This window comes from Struthio camelus, chromosome 8 (genome assembly GCF_040807025.1).
Source record: "Struthio camelus isolate bStrCam1 chromosome 8, bStrCam1.hap1, whole genome shotgun sequence".
Classification (NCBI taxonomy): domain Eukaryota; kingdom Metazoa; phylum Chordata; class Aves; order Struthioniformes; family Struthionidae; genus Struthio; species Struthio camelus.
This window is the reverse complement of record NC_090949.1, coordinates 7,543,033-7,563,277: the sequence shown is the minus strand read 5'-3', so window position 1 is coordinate 7,563,277 and position 20,245 is coordinate 7,543,033. Positions and strand designations below refer to the sequence as shown.

The following is a 20,245-nucleotide window of genomic DNA, read 5'->3' as shown; positions in this document are numbered from 1 at the left end:
TCTCCACCCCTCCGGCATCACTCCCCGTCTCCTTACAGCAGGAGGCACCAGCGTAGGCAGGCCAAAAGCGTACCCGTGCTCTGCCTTTCCATCTTCTCAGCCCCAGCGATGGGAGGGGTGGGCGGGGGCCAGCTCTGCACAACTCCTCTTTGCGGACCAAGACTGGACCCTGTGTGCCACCCTGCCCCCAACCAGCCCGCTCAAACAGGACACTCACGACTTCGCCGACACCCCCAGGTATTGATACACGGGGCCAGGATCGACAACCCCCTTCATCTTTGCCTCCGGCAGCTCCTCGAAGCACCATCGGGGCAGCCTAGAGGCTGCGTACGTCGCTGCGTCACAGGACACCAGCCCAGGGTAGTGCTCCATCAGCCGGGCTGCCAGATTCACCTTCTGGCCAATGACTGCCGCAGAGAGAGAGCACGCATTCACGTACCTATGAAACCAACCCGCTCCACCCTTCACCGCCAACGGCTGCATCGCCTCCAGCACAGGCAAGCCCCAAACCGTTGGCAGCACAACCAGCAGGAACAACAAGGCTCTGAGCCTGGTCCCCCGCACCGCAGCGGCGCCCGCTCTGCCTCCCTCATTCCCCACAGGACACAGGCCAAGGCCTCGTCCCAGCCCAGCACGTACGGGCAACAGGGTGTTCCCTGCCGCTCTGCCTCTTCCTTTGACACGCTGCTCCGGCTGAACAGACCCAGCCCAGCCACCCGCTCCTCAGCCAAACACCTCGTACCTGTGTATTCGTGCCTCACGCGATGGCCTACGACTCCGCAGAACACCGTCCCGCTGGTAACCCCGACAGACACGGCCCTGACACACACGGAGAGCGACAGGCGTTCAGCAGCGCCCGCGCACAGGCCTGCCTGCCCACCTACCTTCACCCCTTCACCCGGCTCCCCTCGCACCACCTCCCGCCCTGGCAGGGCAGACCTCGGGGACCTGCAGAGCTCCGCAGCGTAACGCCCCCAGGTGAAAGGGGCTCCCGAGAGCAGCCAGGCAGTTTTCAACCCTTCCCCTAAGGCCTCACAGCTGTGACGGGCGGAAAGTCCCTGACTCCAGCCAGCCTCAGCACGCCTCCTCGGCGCGGGCAAGAAGGGCACCTCTCAGGGCACTGTCTCCTTCCTCCCAGGGACAGAGGAGGCCAAGCTAGAGGGCACGTCTCGCTGAGAAACCATCCCTCCCTCCTTCCCCCGCGCAGTCCCAGGCAACGCGCCTCCCCACTCACTCGATTTTCCTAGGCCTCGAGGAGCACGCCTTGGAGATTTGAACAGCGCTTTCCAAGGCGTGAACGCTTTCGTCGGGCAGCTTCTCTCCAGGGAGTCCAAACACGCACAGGAACGTGCAGCCCTGCCAAGGACAGCGGCAGCACAGCTTGGGACAGCGCCTACGGCAAACGGCTCGTGCCGTGCGAGTCGAGCCGCTGCCGAGAGCAGCAGAGCTTCAGGGCAACCCCCAGCCAGAGGGTGCTGATCCCAGCGCCGAGGCAGAGCTGCTTCTCCTTTCCCCGCTGCTCAGTAGACCGAGAGCGCCACTGCCCTCTCGTTTGCTGCCCACACTTTTGCGGGGTGGGCTCCTCCCCCACACTCACTTTATCAAACATGGAGATTTTGTTGATCTCGCCCTTGTGAGGACGGATGATCTCCAGCATCATCACGCTGCTGTCCTGGATAGCCTTGCAGATCTGCGTTAAGTTGACATCGGCAGCAAACTGCAGCTTGACAAAGAGGCAGGTGACCGGCCGTAGCTCGGACAAGTAGTCCAGGGGCTGTCTGTCATCAATCTGGAAGACGAGAGCAGGACACCTTCAGCAGCCAGCTCTCCCCGAGAGCTGACTGCCCCCAGCAAACACCAAGCAAGAGCCCCCACGTGGGCAGCAGCACGCGCTCTCAGCGGAAGGAATAACTCCTCCCCTCGGGGCAAAATAAACACAGCTCCCGGCAGCTGTGGCCATACCTTCCTCAGAACAGATGCGGGGACGTACTTCCGCAGCAACTTCCCCAGAGCATGCCGAGGGGCCAGGGAAACAGCAGGCCTCAGGATGCCTAGGGAAGGAAAATCCAGGCGGTCACTGGCAGGCTGGCACTACGAGCCTGCCTAGGGAAAAGCAGTTGGAAAGCAGGGGCTGGCACTGGAACTCAGGGAGAGAAAGTCTCCTCCAGTTGCACATTTCTTCCTCCTGCAGGTGCTCAGCCAGAGCAGGCCCCTGGAAGCAGGGGGAAGCAGCGAGTGCCTCCGCTGAAGCGCACCAGGGCCAAAGGCACAAATGCTAACTGCAAGGGGGAGAGGGCAGAGGGCGTTCCTCGCTGGCCCCTGAACAAGCCCGCCCCCACCTTTCTGGGCAGCCACAGAACGTCATGAACACGGGCCTCACCTGACGCCTCAGGAGAACTGTAGTTCAGCTGGGCTCGGGTAAACTTGGAGAAGATGTCTTCGCGTTCCGACAGAGACATCCGTTCCATGCCTGTAACCTAAAGGCACACAGTACAAAAACGCGTCGAGGACAGCTCCAGGACCCACAGAGGACAGTACCCGTTGAGGCAAACTCTTCCAGCGCCTCCTGACCCCCTCTTCAAAGCCAGCCAGCAGAATCCAGAGACAACCCTGAGACAAAACTGCTCCCCAGCAGCTACTGCTCCCCACCTATGGGAGCACCTCTACACCTAGAACTCCCTGCACGCGCGTCTCCTCGCCCTTCTCACACCTTCCTCCCTCACAGCCACGTCCACGCCCAGGCCCTCAGAATTGCTCCAGAGGCCGTCCCACCCACCTTCACAGCGCTTTGGCCTTTAAGTCTCTTGGTCTTGATCTGGTTCCGGTTACAGAGCTCCCAGCAGCTGGGTGACAGGATCACGTCACTTGCATTGGCAAGGTTTTGGGCCTGCCACACTTCACCCACGGCCTGGCCAAGGATCAGGAAGTGCTGCTGCTTTTTGTCTCCAACAGTCAGGAGGGACATATGCCCTGCAGAGATCCCTGGTGAGAGACAAGCACAACTGATGCAGAGAGCATTTTTACCTCCACAGCCCGCCACAGCTCAGCTCCTCCCAGGCCAACTTTGAAGCTCAGCCCTGGAGCCAGGCTCTTCCGCTCAACTGCTTCGAGCGCAGGCGTCCCACTTGATGGATTCAGGATCGATCGTGGCCGGGGAGGGGGTCCTAATCAGGGGCCCCACACCGGCACGTTGGCCAGCCACCGGCTCACTTTGCATGCAGGCAGCTCGTGAACGCCTGCCTGAGAACGCGCAGCAGCCTAATCCAGCACTCCCCGTACCTATCTTCAGTCGGAGCTTCAGACCCACGTCCGTCTCACGGATCCTGTACTTCTCCTGGATTTGCTGGCTACACTGCAGCACCAGGCTGATGGTGTCTCTCAGCTGCGTGTGCTTTGTTCTCCACAGCACCAGCACAGCATCCCCTGGGGAAAGCGAGGGGACAGGGACGGCTCTCGTGACACCTGACGCTCCCTGACCTGCACCCACCGGCCGGGACAGCGGAAGCCAGCAGGCGTGCCAGGGAAAACGCGTTTGGGTGAAGGCATCCTCCTCAACTACAGCACCCTGGCCACAGGCACACCTCCCCCTCTGCCCCGCCAGCTACAACTGCAGCCACGCCGCCAGGGCCCGGGACGGCAGCTCCCCCTGGGCACCTGCGTGCCAGCAGAGCCACCCCTCGGGGCTCTGCCGGCTCGCGCCTCTGTCTCCCCTCTCCCCTCGCACTCGTCTGCAGCTGCAGCAGACAAGGCCACGTCTCTTTTACGCACACGTACCTGCAAACTTCAAGATGTCTCCACCAAAAGCCAGCAGCTCTGCAGACCAAAACAAAAACACAAGAAGAGCTGCAGCTAGGCCTTCTTCAGGAAGGCCGCAGGACAAGCCGCTCTGCTCAGACAGCAGCACAAGAGCAGCGGTGCTTTGGGGGCACAACTTAGCAAACGTAGCAGCTACACTGCTCACAGGGACCACAGCCCTGGGACCTACGCTACTGTGCCCTGTGACAAGGCCCCAGGGAAGGCACCGCACACTTTGGTCAGCGCCCCCATCCCCAGCTCATTTGGGCACTAACACTGGCTAGATGCCCCCGCTCCCCCCTGCGCCCCAACACCAGCAAAATCTTCCTCCATCACTGAACAGCGGTCACTCCACAAGCCCAAGGGTGGGTGCTGAGAAAGCGGGCACCTCCTTAGTCTTTGTGGGGAGCAGAAAGCACCTGCCAGAAGAGCCCAGCTGCTCTCGGCGGCTCTCAGCCCCATAGGAACCCCCAGCCCGCGCAAGGAGGAGGCGGCGGCGGCAGCAGCAGCAGCAGCAGCAGCAGCAGCAGCAGCAGCAGGCTGCCCAGCACCTCCCTCTCGTCGTGGCCCAATCCCACACAGTCCTGCAGAACGGCACTTACCCTCCAAAATGTCACCCATGTAGCGATTGAGGGTTTGCGTTACCTCATCCGCACCCCGCTCTATGCTGATGCTCTGGCTGAATTTCTCTGTCAGAGCAGTGAAACCTGCAACAGGGACACACAGGCACAAAGAAATCAGGACGCGTCTACAGGGCCAAAGGACCTGGCACTTTCCACGTCGCTTTCAGCCAGCCAAGAGCACCACGCTCCGGGAGAACCCAGGCGCGCCCCTGACAGCAGCCACAGCCCTCTAATTCCACCCGCGCTTCTGAGCGCTCGCTGACGGGCGCCTTCCCCATGCTCACACCCACCCGTTACGCCTAGCTCCTGCACTTGGCTGCCACCCTCCAGCGCGTCCCCCGGCTGCCTCCCCTCTTGCCTACAGCCAGGCAACACCCTGAGCTAGAAAGCCCACGAGGCCTTGGCCAACTAACGCAGCACCTGGCCAGCCAGCTCCTCTGCGCAGCAGCTGCTCCTCCAAGTTGGCCCTGACAAAGACTAACAAGGGGGAGGCAAGGCAGCCAGGCCTCCTCTCCCCGGCCTCCATGAGCCAGAGCCTGGCCCACCTCACACCTCCCCAAAGCTCCAGAGAGAGCACTGCAGGCAACAGCGCGGGCCCAAGCTGCTGCTCCGGCAGCCTCAGGGCTCCCTAACGCACGCTGCTCTGAGCAGACGGCTGACCACAAGCAGGCCGCAGGGCTGCTGCCAGCAAAGACCACCCCCGGGCTGTGACCTCAGCTACGTCCGAGCGCTACTTCCCCAAAGCGGAAGACCTCAGCGGCAAACGACATCTCCTTTGACCCCTTCTCTACCACAGGCGGGACGACCAGGGCTCCAAAAGGCCCGCTAAGTCCCAGCGGCTCGGGTCGGGGACTCCTCCTCAGTGCCCGCCCTTCATAACGCTTTGACCCACCTGACACATCAGCAAAGAGCAGCACTCCATGGAAGTTCTGAACGCAACGGTTCTCCTGCTTCAAGTCCTCAGACAAAAGCAGGTCGGGGACGTAAGCAGCTACTTCCCCCAGTTCTGAGCAGTGCTTTGACCTTCGCTCCCAGGCACAAGACATCGTCAGCGCCCTGGGGTACCTGCGGTACCTCAGTACAAGACGACCCACCGTGCCCACCAGGGAGGACGACCAGACACCACTGCACAGCGTTGCGCACTGGCCTTTGGGAGGCGCGGCTGGCCCTCTGTCACCAAGGGGCCGGGGGAGGTCACAGTCGGCTCACAGTGACATCGTCCGCGTGTCATCATTTACCTGTCCACTGTCGCCTACGCTGATCCGGCTAACAGTGACAGCCTCGGCAAGGCACCGCTTACCCAGCAACTGCCGGGAAGCTGCCCCCCGCTCCCTCCCTACGCCGAGCCGGTTGCTCAGAGGTGGCTAGCGCGACGCACTTGTCTCCCGTACAGAGCTGAAGGAGGCTCGCACAGCGACTGACCTCCACCCGTGGCCGAAACAGCAGCTGCTTCCCACGTTCCCAAGCGCAAAGGGCCTAACAGACGTGCTGACAGCCAGCAGCCCAGGCTTCCCCAAAAGCACGGCCACTGCAGCACGCAGCTGGGCGTTTCCGGGGCTGCTCGGAGGACTTGTATTTCTTTGCAAAAAGAAGTGGGGCTTTCCCGGGGGGGCAGCGGGGGACACAGCCAACCTCCATCCACACGGCTCCTGGGGGAGGCCGGGAGGAGATGGACAGGGCTGGGCCAGGACCACGGCACACCGACGTATCAGAGAGGGCAAGACAAAGTCCAAAGCCGCAGCAGGAGGCAGCTCCAGGTCCCTGCTCCGAGTGAGAACGCTGTTGTAAACCTTGCATGCCCCAGGGAAACAGAGCCACGCTGGGCACCCTGGCTCACGCACGGCCCTCTGCCTCCAGGCAGGCAAAGGCAGCTCCCCGTCCACCTTAGCCGCTGCCCCGAGCCACACAACTGCTGCCACCAAAGCAGCAGCACTGAGGAGAGCCGGGCTCTACGGGGGACGAGGGCTAGCAGCCAAGGCCGCGCTCCGCGCGCGCCAAAGCTGCCCTTCTCCCCAGTCGCTCAGAGGAGCAGCTGCACGAGTTGGCGTGCCTGCCACACGGTGACACTCAGCGGCTGCTTGCCCAGGCAGCCTCCAGTGTCCCTCTCGGGCTGTGCCTCTCCCTCAGGCAATGGCCAGGCGAGGGAGCACCAGCCCCTCCCAGGCCTGGGGGACCAGGTGCTTTAGACAAGCCTGTGCCCTTGCGCTGCTGACCTCAAACAGCAGAGCACTTGACAGCAGAAACCAGCCTGCCTTCTTTCCTGCTGCCTCAGCCCTCAGAGAGAGGCTACCAAGATGGTCTCTCTTCTTGCCTCCAGAAGGCTCCCCCTGCTGCCTCGGGGCCCACCAAAGTCTCCCAAGCAAGCACAAGTCACTTGCACCCAACACACACAACTGCAACCTGCTGGCGACAGCCAGGCACACACACCGAGCCAGGCCCAGGTTCGGAACGCTGCTTGCCAGCCCAGCTCACACGCTTCCTCCTTCCTCCTTCCCACGAGGCAGGCAAAGCGGTCACCCGTACGGGAGACTGACGATGCAGGCCGACCGAGCAGGCTTGCTCTGCCTCCTCAGGAAGAGCGCGCAGCAGCGTGACGACGCCTAGGCCAACGCTCTCTCTTGCCAGTGAGCAGCAAGGGCTGGCTGCTCCCCAAGGCAAGCTCAGCTGGGAGCTGGGCGGACCCCAGCACAAGCAGCGCCCTCGCCCACAGGGGCATCCCTCTTGGCTACATCTATATGCACACACGTACATCCATTCTCCACTAAGGAGCTCTCATCCGCATCAACCAGAGAGGGCAACAGGATGAGGCCGCTAGTGCTGTTGACTTTTCTGACTAGGGAACACTTCAAACCAGTCCCGCTTCCAGAAAAACACCCTCCCACCCTCCCCACCTCAGCAACCACTTGGCCCTACACCAGGGCCAAGCTCCTCCTGCAGCCGGCTCAAGCGCTTACACAGCGCCACAGGGAACTGCACTAGGGCGAGGGGGAGAGAATTTCTTGCACTGCTTTACAGCCCTCGACTCTTGTGAGCACTAACAACGGGGGTGGTGGCTTCCCCGCCGCCTAGCTTTCCCAATAAACCACAGGCCAGAGACTCTCGTGGCACGCCTTCAGCGTCCTCTTGCTGTGGTCTGTGACTCCATACAGAACGCTGAGATGATGGCAGTGTTTCTTTATTTAAACCCCTGGAAGAGCATCCTCGCTCGGCCGTGCTGGCAGCTTCAGCAGGTACCTGCAGCTACAGACTTCAGGCTTTGCTTGCTTCAGCTGGGGAAAACGTGGCGCTGTCTCCAGCCACAAGTCTCCCACGGGGCCCTTGCCAGTGAACCACCGCTCCTGAGGAAAACAAAAGCCCAAGTGAGAGCCGCGAAGAACAGGAGGTCCCCAGAGCCACAGGCGCGGTCCGGGAAGGCAAGCGAGGCCTCTCGCAGTAGCTTCTTCCACCCATCACCCAATTTGCCGTGCTGCAAAAGCCTATCAGGGAGGGCAAGGAGAGGGAACGCAAAGGAAACCTCCTCCAGCCAGGTTCAGGCTGGCTCCCAGAGCTGGCTCAAGGGAGAGGCAGAGATTCCACTCCACCGCTCCTCAGCCCAGCAGAGATGCTGGGAAGGAGCGGCACGCTGCAGCGCCTGCTGCTCCCTCGCGTGTCCTTCCAGCCCCTCCTGAGGGAAGGGCATCGCAGCTGCCACTGCCCTCCTGCTGAGGAGGGCTAGCAGCCCCTACCAGCTCGCCAAGGACTTTCGGCACACGCTCCTGAAGCTCGCTGGGGGCTTTCCCTACGTGGACCTGCCGGAGTACAGTCCGCGCCACCTTCTCCTAGGGCATGCCAAACCTCTGCCCAGGGAGCAACTCAGAGGCAAAGAGGATCCACTTACAGCGCTCATCTCCAGCCAAGTCTTCTCCAGGAGGTTGCCATTCGCCTCACAGGCTTGGAGGCCCTGCCTGAGGCACAACAGGCTCTGGTCTTTGTTACCCAGCATGCAGAAAACGTACGCTTTCAGATGGTAGGCTCTGGGGTAGAAGACGGGGCTTGTAGAGCACCGAGCAAAAACCTCTTCCACAAGCTACCGAGAGAACAACGGAGAGGCACGTCAGCAGAAGTCATCGAGCTGGGCGATGGCTCGGCACTGAGGACCGCACCTATTCCCCAAAGGGGAAAGCAGCCGCAAAGGCACAAGGAGCACGCAGCTAGCAAGGCTGAGATACCACACAAGTCTCTCCCGAGCCATAAGCCCTCACATGCAGCAGGCATTTCAGCAGGGCTCACTAGCTAGCTCATGGCTGTGCAAGTCTCTTCTCCTGTCTTGCAGACCATTCCCATCCCCACAAGGGAATCCTCACGTGCCCAGGAAGACCCCCGTCACCTCACTGCCTTCTCTACCACCTCTTGCTGCCGCCCCATGGGGGAGCAGCCTCTTGCCATGTTCCTCTCTAACCCACTACCACACTCTGCCTCTAGCCTGGCTCCATCCCAGCGCGGCTGCTTCGCCCTGGCCTTGCCAATCCACTGCTGCTCGCAACACAGCTTTCCCTAGAGGCCCCTCACAGCGTGCACACCCCCCTCCTCCTCTTCCCTCACCCTTAGAGCCCTGCTGCGGCTCTCCCGGGCCCTCGCCGAGCTGCGCTCAATGTCGTTCCGCAGCACCAGCGTGTAGCACTCCAGGAGCCGGCTGCATGCTTGGGTGGCCAAAACGGAGGCGTCAGCTCTCTTCAGCAGCCTCTTGGCCTTTTCAAAGGGCTTCTGGAACTCGGCCCACTGCCCAAGCCTTCCAAACCTACACCATCCAGAGAGAAACACACACACACACACACACACACGTTTTGTAGAGTACTTGATCAAGTACTCTACACCCCAGCGACGGCCGCCTTGTTGGACAGGGCACGGGGGACACGACAGGCCCAGAGCTCCCACCTCCCCTGCCAGAACCACTGCCTGGGCCTCTCGCCAGTCTAAGCACCTCTGTAACTTACCAAAGAGCCAGGGACGAATACAGTCCAAGCAGGATGCTGTTGTGCGAGCTGAGGATGTGGTTTGCTTCGTTCTGCTCAACGAAGCTCCTGCACTCTTCAAATGATTTGTACTCCCAGCCTGTAATACAAATGCATCGCAGAGAAGCAGTGCCGCCCTCCGCTGCCTTGTTTTCCCTCGGGCATTCGTAGCAGGACAAAGCTCAAGCACAGCTGGAGAATTTCTGGGCAGGTAAACCACTCAGAGAGCAAGCAAAACCAAACAGGAACAAGGCAAGGGCTGGAGTTCTAGCCTAGCTCCTCAGGGCTAGTCAAGCGCCACACAAATATCTATTCCCTTTTCTTCAGCAGCTTTCGAGCGCTGACAGACACACGCTGCCATTGACCAGCAAGCGACAGCCACTCCATAGCGTAGGCTGTTAGATGCCTCCTGGTCAGGCACATCCCCCAGCACTGCTATGCCCGCCTCCCCAGGAGCCAGAGCAGAGCGAGCCTGGGAAGAGGTTTCAGAAAGGGGAATCTCAAAACACGGGAAGCAAAGAGGGAAATTGCCAGCATTTTGAAATCACTCTGGGATCACCTGTAGAACATGCAAACAAAGACAGGGGAGGCAGGAAAGACAGACAAAGACACACCCAGAGCCAAAGAGCCCGGGACTCGGCCCAGGAAGTGAAAGCGTGGCTGGAGGCTCTGGCGTCCGTGTTGTAGCAGGAGAAAAAGCATCTTTGCAAGCCTCCTGGCTCTCTGGGGCCCTCCTCACTGAGCACTTACCAGCGTAAAGCAACAGGTCTAAGCAGCAGGAGAAGAAGTATGCCTGCCCAATGATGCTGTGCTCTGCAGCCACCTGCTTCTCGAGCCTGCGCAGCACTTCCTCACATTCTGGGTACCTGCGGAGGAACACAGCGAGCCTCCATGGAGCCTCTCCGCGGGGTGGGATCCCAGTCACCACCTCCGGACGCTCCCCGCTCCCCTTCCCATCATCCCGCTCTCCCTGCGCTGCTCTTTCTGGCATCGCCATCAGAGGTTCTCCATCAGACAGTTGTTCATCTTTTGGCAACAAGTCTCCGGAGAAAGGCCTCAGGGACCCCGGCCCAAACGGCAAGCCCCGGAGCAAAACTCAGGCATCCTTCCCATGCAAGCCAGGGCTTTCCCATTGGCCCAGCAGCAGAGCTACTCACCTTTCCATCAAAGTCTTTGTCAGGAAAAGCAGGCCAAAGAGCACGCACAGCTCCCCACTGCCCTCCGCACTCGCCCACATGACGCGTTTGCTTCGGAAACTGCTCCTCTCGAGACCTCCCCCTGGACGACTGCCGTCTCGGGCACCGGTGCCGCGTGGCATGGAAAGGCCCGCGTCCACCCAACCAAACATGGCTAGCGCCCCCAACACAACGAGCGCCTCCCTGCGCTAGGCTCGCTCCTAAACCAGGCCTGGGAATTGCCTGCGGCAAGCGCTACCTGGCAAGGGCCAGAACCGAGCCAGGAACTGTTCCAGCAGTTTCACAGCACACACTCACGCTCCCCAACAGCCAGCCACGGTCCTTGGCATTGTTTAATTTACCAGCGTCCATACAGCCAGCGAGTAGCCAATAAGAAACCAAGCAGCCCTCTTTGCTGCGCGCAGAGAATGACACAAGAAGGATCTCAGGTGGCCCCCCGACCCTGCGCAACCAGCAGTCTGTCCCGCAGCAGCATTACCTCATCTGCAGAAAGAGCGCCGCAAAGAGCGTGGCGAGAACCTCGCAGTCCAGGTCGGGCTTCTCCAGCTCCATCCACAGGCTCTTGGCGCGATAGCCTGCCAAGAAAACAAGCAGGCTCGCACAGGCTCCCTCTGCGGAGATGCCTTCTCGCAGGCAGCGGGGGCAGTACGTACCTACGTCGACAGAGAGGGGCAGATTCCCCAGGCTGAGGTTCAGATGGCTCAGGGCCTGGGCAAATTTGGCGGCCTTTAATACCCCTCCTCCAAAGAGCTCGACGTCAGAGCTAAGCTGGATGGCCGCCCGCCCGTACTGCAGCCACTCTTCCTGGCAGCCCAGGTCCTGGCAGCACCGCGCATATTCCATGTAGGACAACAGGATCTAAAACGGTCCAGACAGGAGACGGTACAAGACTGAATGTCGCCAGGGTGATTCTCTGGCCTAGACGGCTCAGGGCAGAAACCCAACGGCCAGGTTCTCTCTTCTCTTCTGCTCTCAGGGCTCTCACCCCTACGACAAACGGTTCTCAGGACTGCCGCTGCTAACTGCGGCCGTGGCGAGACGAGGGCCCCAGCGGGGTGCTGCCTTAAAGCCACAACCAGCCCGACGCTTACAACGGTGAAACAAACGCCATGAGAGCGACTACCAAGAAGAAGAGCAACGCACGTCTGCTGGAAGTTTGTAAAGCAAAGTTCAGGGACGGGTACCACTCCGTCGCGTTTGGCCTCTTCTTGCCGCCCCGGGCAGACCCTGCTGGTACTCTAGGCGGGCCAGGGGAAAGGAGCTATGTCAGAAACGCGTCTGCTGCCGCAGAGAGGAGGCACTCACGTGACTCGCATCCTCAGACTCCTCGGCCGTGTTGACCTTCATGAGCGCTGCCAGGCGCGACAGCCTCCGGCCGCTGGAAGTGCCCTCCAGGCTGAAGAGCTGCCGCAGCAAGGAAAGGCAGTGGCTCTGCCGGAACAGCCAGGGCAGCCTCTCCCTCCTGCCACACAAGAGAAACCGCTGGGCCACAGCCGCTAGCTACACAGTGCCAGGTCAGGCAGGGCCAGGGGAAGCAGGGCGACAGAGGAGGCAGCTGCACCTGCTCCCAGCAGGGCGGCAGCTGATGCAGGCCGGGCTGCAGGCATGGAAGCGGCAGAGCCAAGAAGCACCACCGGGGAAAGATCGCTGCTAGCGAGAACGGGTTGGCACTACAGCCCAGGGAGGGCGAAGCAAAGCCGGGCACCGCGAGGGAAAGGCTTGTTCTACGGCAGCCTTGCACCTGGCTGCAACCCCCAAGCTTCCTCCTTCTCACACCTCCCCTCCACTTACCCCTCCATGCCCACGTCCTGCTCCTCCCTGCCGGCTCCCTTTCCTCTGCAGCCTGTGCTCCCTGGGAACATCTCTCTGCTCTCACCCCCACCATCCCCCACAAGGCAACACGTGCCCGCTCCCCCCACCCAGGAGCCTCCAGGTCCCTCAGCAGCTTTCCCCATGCTAACACCTATGCTCAGGGAAAGTCTGGGCTTAAGCCTAGGCAGGTGTGGGCCTAGGTGCCCGGCACCACGCAGGAAACGCCTCTTCCTTCCCTTCTCTTTCCCTTCGGCTTCTTACCCTGCCTCTTGATGAAGGGAGGACTCTTTGTTCTTCCTGTGGGAGGCACGCTCTGACTTCTCCAGCAGAAACTGGAAGACGACGCCAGCTGAGGTGAGGGGCAATTTTCTCTTCAGCAGGCTCAATGCCTTCCTGAGCGTCTTCTTTGCCAGCTCCATGCAGCCCATGTTGTAGCAGACCTGCACAGGAGAAGGCTTCTTCAGACAGTCCCAAAGGGCTCCCACTGAGCACGCACCACATTTCAAGTCTCTGCCTGAACCGAGGCCGAGGGCCTCGACCGCTTTTGGCCGGAGGCTGAAGCGCTCACAGGAAAGGCTGCTGGTAGCGGCCGTGCCTCAAAATGCCAGGCCTATCGCCGCTGCTGCCACCCCCCACAAAGGCGTCCAACTCCACCCGCCAGCAGAGCCCTCAGAACCTCCCTGGCACTTTACCTCCCCTTTCAGGCTCAGGAAGGTGGCTTCTTCAAAGCAGGCAAGCACATCGGCTTTCTCAGCCGCTGAGCTCCTCACGACCTCTGCTTTCTTCAGGTTCGTAAAGGCCTTGGAACAAGCACACAGAGAGCAGGTGAGCGTCGGTGCAGAGCCTGCATCCAGCCCCATCGTTCCCAGTTGCCTCCAGCAGCTCTCTGAGGAGGGCACGCATCTGCCCCTGGCGATGCCCACCCTAACACAGCCCACGGGCACGAGTGCTCCTTCGCACCACCTCCTGGCGCGTGCGCCTTGTGCAAAGGTCCTGCTTCTCTGCCCCGCCTCCCTTGCCCCAGGAGAGGCAAACGGGGGGGAGAAGCCTGGCTCTGACGCCAGCGGTTCAGCCCCAAGTCCCCACAGAGGCACGTCCTAGTGCAATGGCAAAATCGGCTTGCCCAGGACAAGGCAACTGAGAGGCCTCCTCGTGCAGTGGGCTCCGGCAAGCAGGGCGACTCACCAGGTAGTTGTCGGAGACGTGCAAGTAGGCAGCCGCGCACTCCAGCAGGTAATAAAGGGCTCTGCCATCGTTGCCCATTGCCATGTGGTGGTGAGCCAGCGGCACAAGCACCAAATCCACAATGGCCCTGCATTCACAGGCACACGCGGCACCGGGCGTCCCTTTGGCCTTGCTGGGCACCGTAGCTACGCGTTCCGTCCTGGCCAGAAACTGCTCTGCCGCTCTACTCAGAGACAAAGATCACGCAGAAAGACGACGCACGCTAGCATCACCTATACCGCTCCGTCTGCCTAGACCAACAGCATATTCTAGCGCAGCACAAGCAAGGCCCTGTGCACACGCGCGTCATACGGGAGCGCTGGGTTTCACAGCCTTCCCAGGCGTGCAGAGGGCTGGCCGCTTATTCTTTCAGCCCCCCGCATTCACAACCACAGTTTCCCAGCAGCGTTCCACATTACAGTTGACACGGGCGACCCCCGAGTGGCCTGGCTCCCCCCATCCTTGCTCCGTCTTCCCCCTGTGCTCCTCCCTCCCTTCCGCTCTTGCCTTCCCTCCTCGCTCGAGAGCTGTGGCTCTGCCCTGACTGCAAGCCAGTACCACTCACTAACACAGCGCTTGGGCGCAAGATTCGTTTTCTTCCACTGCAGCAACGTCAACCCGCGCGCGCTGAGCAGTCTTCTCGCGCGCCGTAGCCCCAGAGCCCAAGGCGAGCGGGGCCAGGCAGGGCAAAACGGGGGCGAGGAGCAACATCGCCCCTTTCAAGCCCTAGCAAACTATTCCTTTGGCTTTAGCGGTAACAAGATCCACGAGGACGCGATGCTGTTGGTGCCTTTGCTGACCCTGCTCTGGAGCAACACTGCTCTTGGCCACAGGGAGGAAGTCAAGCAGGCCTTTCTGCCACCTTCCAGCAGCCCCCCTGCTCCCGCTGGCTGCTTTGCCCCTGCACACCTCGCAACATTGCTCTCCTACAGCTAGGAAGGCAGGGCTGGCTCCGCCCTAACGTGACCATCGTCACCCTGATCCCACTGGCTTCCTCCAAGAGGCTCATCTCCAGGGCCACCCCATCCCAGCTCCCACCCAACAGGCCAGCTCTTTCCTGAGCTAGAGTCACAGCCAGCAGGCACAACTGCAAACTCCACTTGCCCCCTCTGCAGACCCTGAGCCCGCTGACTTCCCAACGTAACCAAAACCTACTCTCCTCACCGAAAAGTCTCCTCCAAGAAGCTCTTCTCTTTCTGAAGGGCTTTTGCAGTACCTGGAAACAAAGCACGAGTTAAACGCTTCCTCACCTCACACGCGGGAAGAGCTGCATCTTGCCATGCTCCATCCGAAAGGGGAGGAGAGCAGAGTCAAAGGGACCGACGGCAGCTCTCTTCCTGGCCTCTTCCCCCGAGAGCTGCCTTCCCGGCAGGGCTGTTACGTTTTGGGCAAGCGTAGCACACCCACCAGGAAAGGCGCCTCAGCCTGCGGGGCCGGGGGGTGCACCGCAAGGCTCTTGTCACTGCAAGGACATGGGCTGCTCTCCGGTCATTCCAGGGAAACGCAGGAGGGCGTTCCGGGGCACAGAGGCTCTACGCTGTGCCCACAGCATGGCTCTGCTGGTGCAGCTGGCCTCAGTGGAGGACTAAGCTAGTCTCAGGGAGGCCTCTCCCCTCTGCTGACAGCATCCCTAGGCTTCAGCAAAACGCTTCTGCCGACGGCGCTTGAGACAGAGCAGCGCTTCCATTAATTGCGCAAGCACAGTGCGGAGGGCCCAGGCTCCAAAGCACGGCAGCTAGCATACCCGGAGTGGCACGGAGCTCATCCCTCTTCAACTCCTCCTTTCTGAGCAGGGAGGCCTCCCAGCTGGACGAGCAGCGTTCGCTGGCACGGTCGTCCCAGCTCTCTGCCTCCCGGGCGCTGCCGAGGGCCAAGCGGTGGAAGGCCACAAAGTCCCCTCCGCCGCAGCACTGGCACTTGTGCGCTTGCCTCTCCAGGAAGGCCGCGCACTTGCGGTGCATGGCCACCCTCTGTCCCTTGGGCCACAGCTCGTAGGCAGCCTCCCGCAGCAGTGGGGCGCAGAAGGTCAGGACGCCAGACTGCAGCCTCGCGGTCTTCTCGGTCTCGCCCAAGCACCGCTTCTGGGCACCTGAAAGGCAACGGGGCGTCACATCAGCCACAGCTGGGGCCACAGCCGGGGGACGAAAGACAGGCCTTGGCGTGGATCCTTGGCAGGAAACCAGCGCTCCTGCACTCGGAGCCTCGCAGCACTAGGGTGAAAGGGACCCGTTTGCCTTGCCGACACCAGCACAGCCTGCGCAACAGGCTACTGCCCTGCGCTCTCCCTCCCAACGCACAGCCTTCAGCTGCACTCCCGCAAGCAGCTGCCGAGGCTGCTGGCAGCAGAAGCAAGGCCGGCCATTTGGCCCATTACACACCACCGGAGGGGGCAGTGCAGCGTGCCCTGGCGAGCCCCGCCAGGCACACAGCCGGGAGCAGCAGGCGCCTACCACGCTCCCGGGGGCGCATTATCACCACTTACCGCTCTCTTCCTCCAGAGAGCTGGCGGGCCCCTTGGTGGGAACACTGCTGCCTTCTGGCACCTTCCCAGCATTCAGCCACTTCAAGATGTTGCCTCTCACCAGGACATTCAACGCCTTGTTCATCTTGGTCCTGGTCCACCTGGGAAGGAGGCGTAACAGCAGCTCGGTGGTAAACGTCGGCCCGATGACGGCTGCGCACTTCAAGACCATCCGCTCCGAGGGCTTCATGCTGTCCACCTCAGCCAGCGCAATCCCTGTCAAAAACAAGCCACAGCTCTCTCTCTCTTGCCCCCTCCCAAGCCTGAGGCTGCCGAGGCTGCCTTAGCTTCCCCACACCAGACGCTACATTTGTAGCCTTCTTTCCTAGGGACCAAACCCCTTGGGCAGTCGCAACCCAGGGCACACAGACACCCAGCCTCTCTCTAGCCCATGCCCCGGGAAAGAACCTCCGTGCAGCCGCCAGCCGCCGCAGCGGGGCTCGGCCCCTCACCTTTCAAGGTGGAGGGAAGCACGATGCTCTGCAGGTTCACGTCAGGCCTGATGGTGCACACCCTGCGGTCCTTCCCCGCGCTGGAGCTCCAGGAGGCTGCGGCAGGGGAAGCCTCCGTTACAGAAGCTGAGCGGAGCAAGAGAGCAGCGTAAAGCGATTTTCAAAGGGAGACGATTCAGGCCGTCACCTCCTGCTTGCCCTCCATCTTCCACCCTTTAGCATTCATCCCCCCCCGGGCAGGTCTTACAGCAGCTGGGCCCTGCGCTCCGTGGCAGCATAAATCCACCGCGCGGCTGCACCCAAGGAACACTGCAGCCACGCCACTCTCCGCCCTGCTCCACAATAACCGCCCCCGTTCATGCTGCCTCCAGACAATACCAGGGCTTAGCTCAGTGCCAGGGAGCGTCTCTTCCCCTCCTTTGCAATTTTCTGCCCCGTCCGCATTGCTTCGCCCCACAAAGCCACCCAAACTCCCCAGCCTGTGCTTAGGCTAGCCCAGCAGCAAGGCATGCAGGAGCCCACGCCTGAGCCAGGCCAAGGCCTCTACTGCTGCAACACCAGCCTGGGCCAACTTCACAGGGGAAGCCCAGGGCAACAACGCGCTCTGGAAGATGCGCCACAGCAACCAGGCCGTCAGCCACAACGGCGCTTACTGAAGAGGCTCTCCCACTTGTCCTCCATTTTCTCGCCCTTCCGCAGCAGGTGGAACAAGAGCATGTCGTGGCGCTTAAGGTCGCTCAGCAGTTCCTCGCAGTAATATGGGATCCCGTAGCTTCTCTGCATCAGGAACCTGGAAAGGAGCAGATCCAGCAGGGACTGACACAGGCAAAGCAAGGTGGGACACGTTTCAGACCAGCCTCTTTGCCACAGCTACACCTCCCTTTTGAACAGGCCAGCACTCCCACTGCCTTTGGCATCTGAGCTGCCCGGAAGATACAGCGGTTGCTGGAACGCGCAGGAAAAGAGTCGCGCGCAGTGCCCAAGGCACAGAGCTGCAAGCCTCGTCTCTCCTGGCCCCAACAGCCTAGATGCTCTCCGGCACCAGTGAGAGCCTCGGCCCCAGCAACAAATCGCCCCCCACTGCCCCACCACGTTTGTTCCCTCCTGCCCTCTGCAGCGGGTCAACCCCTCGCGAAGAGCTCCGAGGCCCCGCCTGGGACTTACGTCTCTAGGGCCCTGGGCACGCTGACAACTCCCAGCTCCCGGCAGGCTTTCTGCACAACAGCTGAAGCTTTCAGCTCTCCCAGATGAACGTGGGTCGTTTGCTGCAACTTCATGATGTCTGCTGCAGCTTCGCAGAGCCTCTGTCTTCCGTAGCGAGCAGGAGCAAAGCCCATGACCACAAAGAGCGGGACATCTCTGAGCACATGCGACATGACAGCCCAGGAGGCAGAGTCGATGTAGTGCGCGTTGTCGATGACAAACAGGACAAGCTCGTCTTCAACGATCTGAAACAAGCACGTTGGTCTGGGTGGATTCTGAGGGATTCTCAAGCATCTTCCACAGGACAGACTTTGGCCGGCCTCTCCCCACACAGAGGACGCGCAGAAGTCGCTCTCCTCTCCCCAGCTACCTCTTCGTTCGGAATCTCACCCGCTCTTCCGTGCTCCGAGACTCTTAAGGTCCCTCGGGCACGGTGGCGCGGAAAGACACCGTTCCTCCTCCTCCGGAGCACATGCCCTCCAACTTCACAGGAGCAAAGTTATCAGGGGGCATGGCACGCGGAGTTTAGCCTCTGCAGGGCAATGACTCCGGTACACTGTCCTCCCACCAGCTCCCACCACTCTCCTGCAGAGCCCTCAGCCTGCGGCCTTGCTTTCCTTCTCTGACCCAGGATGGGGAGAACGGCTCACCTTCTGTAGCAGTTTCTTGAAAACCAACCCCAATTCCGTTGTCCTTTGAGCGCCGCTCATCTTGGACACCTTCTCCGACAGGGGAAACTGGCCAGAAAAGCAGAGTCACAGAGAAACAGCCTTTCAGGGCGGTTCAGCACACCTGCCCACCACGCAAGTCCAAGCGAGCAAAACGCCTCTGCTGCCCTCAGCATCTTACCTCTCCCCCCACACAGTGGAGAGGAGACGCAGCGCGCACGTCACCGGGAGCCTACAACGGAGGCCCTCTGCTGAGGGTCTCTGGCAGAGCTCTTGCAGGGAGGCATGAGGGGGGAGAAGAGCTTCTTCCCTCGCCGTGGCAATCGCGCGAGGGAGCAGGCTGCTCACGCACCAGTGAACTCAGCACCAGCTCATCGACCCCCTCTCAAAGCCTCTCTGCAATGCCCTTTCCAGGCTGCTGAGCAAGACACCGGCAACTGCCTGCAGCAGCCTGGCACCTGCACTCACCCCTAACAAGGAGCCCCCTCGCCCCCCTCTTTGGACCCACAAACAGAAGCCCAGCCTGTGCTACCCTCCTGCTACTCCCACCACGGAGCTAAGCCCACTCCCCAGCACGGTGTCCCAACCACAACAGCCACAGGACGGCTCACAAGCAGGCCTTCGCCACGGCCACAGAGGCCTCTCGCTCTCACCTTAACGACGAAAGGCACATTGAGGAGGCAGTAGCTGCTCTCTTCCACCAGCCCTTGGAGCTTTTCCTGCAGGGCGAGCTCTCTGGCACTGCACGATTTACAGGCCTGCAGGCCCATGGCCACAGCCAGCACCATGTGCATGGCAGAGTAGACCTGCTTCAGGTTGAGCTCCAGCGCTTCCACAGCCACTACCCTGCCATGCAGAAGCAAAAGGCACTGAGATTCAGAGAGGGACCCAAGCAGCCGCCGGCTTCTCACACTAAGCTCTAGGGGAGAGGCGGAATCCAGGGCCACTTGGGTTTCTTCTCTTGGCTCCGCAGCTACGGCCAAAAGCCCTGACTGAGCTCGGGCTCTACTTTGCTTGGGGCCTGGCCCAAAGAAGGAAGCTCAACAGCAGTGGCTCCAGGAGCCACCTCTAGCTCCCTCAAGAGGCAGCAGGAGGGCACGCAGCTGCTCCTCAGCAGCAGCTCCTGCAGGCCTTGCAGGGATGCTGCAGTCCAAGGGCCACGCACCCGGGCAGAGGGCAGAGGGGCTCCAGTAGCCCACGGACATCAGCGGCTGGGCAGCGAAAGCGTTCCACAGGTCCCGGTCAGCAACACTCACCTGAGCCCAGCAGCCTGGCCTAAAGAGGCAAGCTCCGTAAGTAAATGGCTCTTTCCAGAGCCCGTCACGCCCTCAAACGCCATGATGTGGCTTGCTTTCTTATCCACATAGGCTTTCAAGTAACTTTCAAAGAGGGCAATCTCCTCCTCCCGACCTGGGAAGGCAAACAAGAAAGCGACCCGTTGCAGCGAGCTGAAAAGCAAACAGCTGTCGGCACCCTTCTCTCTCGCCGCCGCAGCGGGTCAGTCGGACCCAAGGAAATCTCCTCCCCGATCCCAACTACGGCCATCCCTTTAGCCCTGAGGCTGTGAGCAACTGCACACTGGAAAGGTCCCGCCACGCTAGCTATGCAGCTCGGCAGGGAGCATCCGGCGCACGCCTCACCCTGCTTCCCACCTCTAGCTGCGGCCCAACCCCAAAGACAGCAACCAGCTAGGAGCCAAGGTATGCACCAAACCCTTAGGGCCACGCCAGGCAACGCCATCCCTCGCAAAAGCTTCTCCG

At 61.2% G+C, this 20,245-nt stretch overlaps 2 protein-coding genes across 2 annotated transcripts; both read right to left on the bottom strand.

Moving 5' to 3' along the window:
* Window positions 1–231: 231 nt before the first annotated feature.
* Window positions 232–5,404, bottom strand: LOC138067974 (adenylate cyclase type 10-like; the record flags this gene model as incomplete). Its single annotated transcript, XM_068951986.1, has 11 exons — window positions 232–407; window positions 743–819; window positions 1,235–1,356; window positions 1,598–1,789; window positions 1,963–2,051; window positions 2,381–2,477; window positions 2,777–2,982; window positions 3,280–3,423; window positions 3,775–3,813; window positions 4,398–4,502; window positions 5,311–5,404. Coding segments are annotated over 11 exons (1,341 nt in total), but the record flags the coding sequence as incomplete, so codon positions are not given.
* A 2,173-nt stretch (window positions 5,405–7,577) lies between these two features.
* Window positions 7,578–19,889, bottom strand: LOC138067965 (adenylate cyclase type 10-like). The gene is made up of 20 exons (XM_068951850.1): window positions 19,742–19,889; window positions 19,139–19,331; window positions 18,468–18,554; window positions 17,779–18,062; window positions 17,268–17,404; window positions 16,615–16,740; window positions 16,124–16,378; window positions 15,386–15,730; window positions 14,806–14,857; window positions 13,603–13,825; window positions 13,110–13,217; window positions 12,679–12,857; window positions 11,911–12,067; window positions 11,259–11,463; window positions 11,084–11,180; window positions 10,160–10,275; window positions 9,392–9,509; window positions 9,000–9,195; window positions 8,296–8,484; window positions 7,578–7,756 (listed from the first exon to the last, which is right to left on the bottom strand). Exons 1-20 carry the CDS (start codon window positions 19,822–19,824, stop codon window positions 7,598–7,600), a joined length of 3,309 nt encoding a protein of 1,102 aa, XP_068807951.1. The 5' UTR covers window positions 19,825–19,889; the 3' UTR covers window positions 7,578–7,597.
* Window positions 19,890–20,245: the final 356 nt, after the last annotated feature.

Bases quoted from the DNA above. Each gene is read 5' to 3' on its own strand.
- LOC138067965 (XM_068951850.1), bottom strand. From the start codon at position 19,824: ATGGCGTTTGAGGGCGTGACGGGCTCTGGAAAGAGCCATTTACTTACG. The intron at 13,826-14,805 runs GTGAGGAGAGTA...GTCTCTGAGTAG, and splicing joins TTCTTGGAGGAGACTTTTCG to AGCGGCAGAGCAGTTTCTGG. The intron at 9,196-9,391 runs GTAAGTTACAGA...TGGATGGTGTAG, and splicing joins TATTCGTCCCTGGCTCTTTG to GTTTGGAAGGCTTGGGCAGT.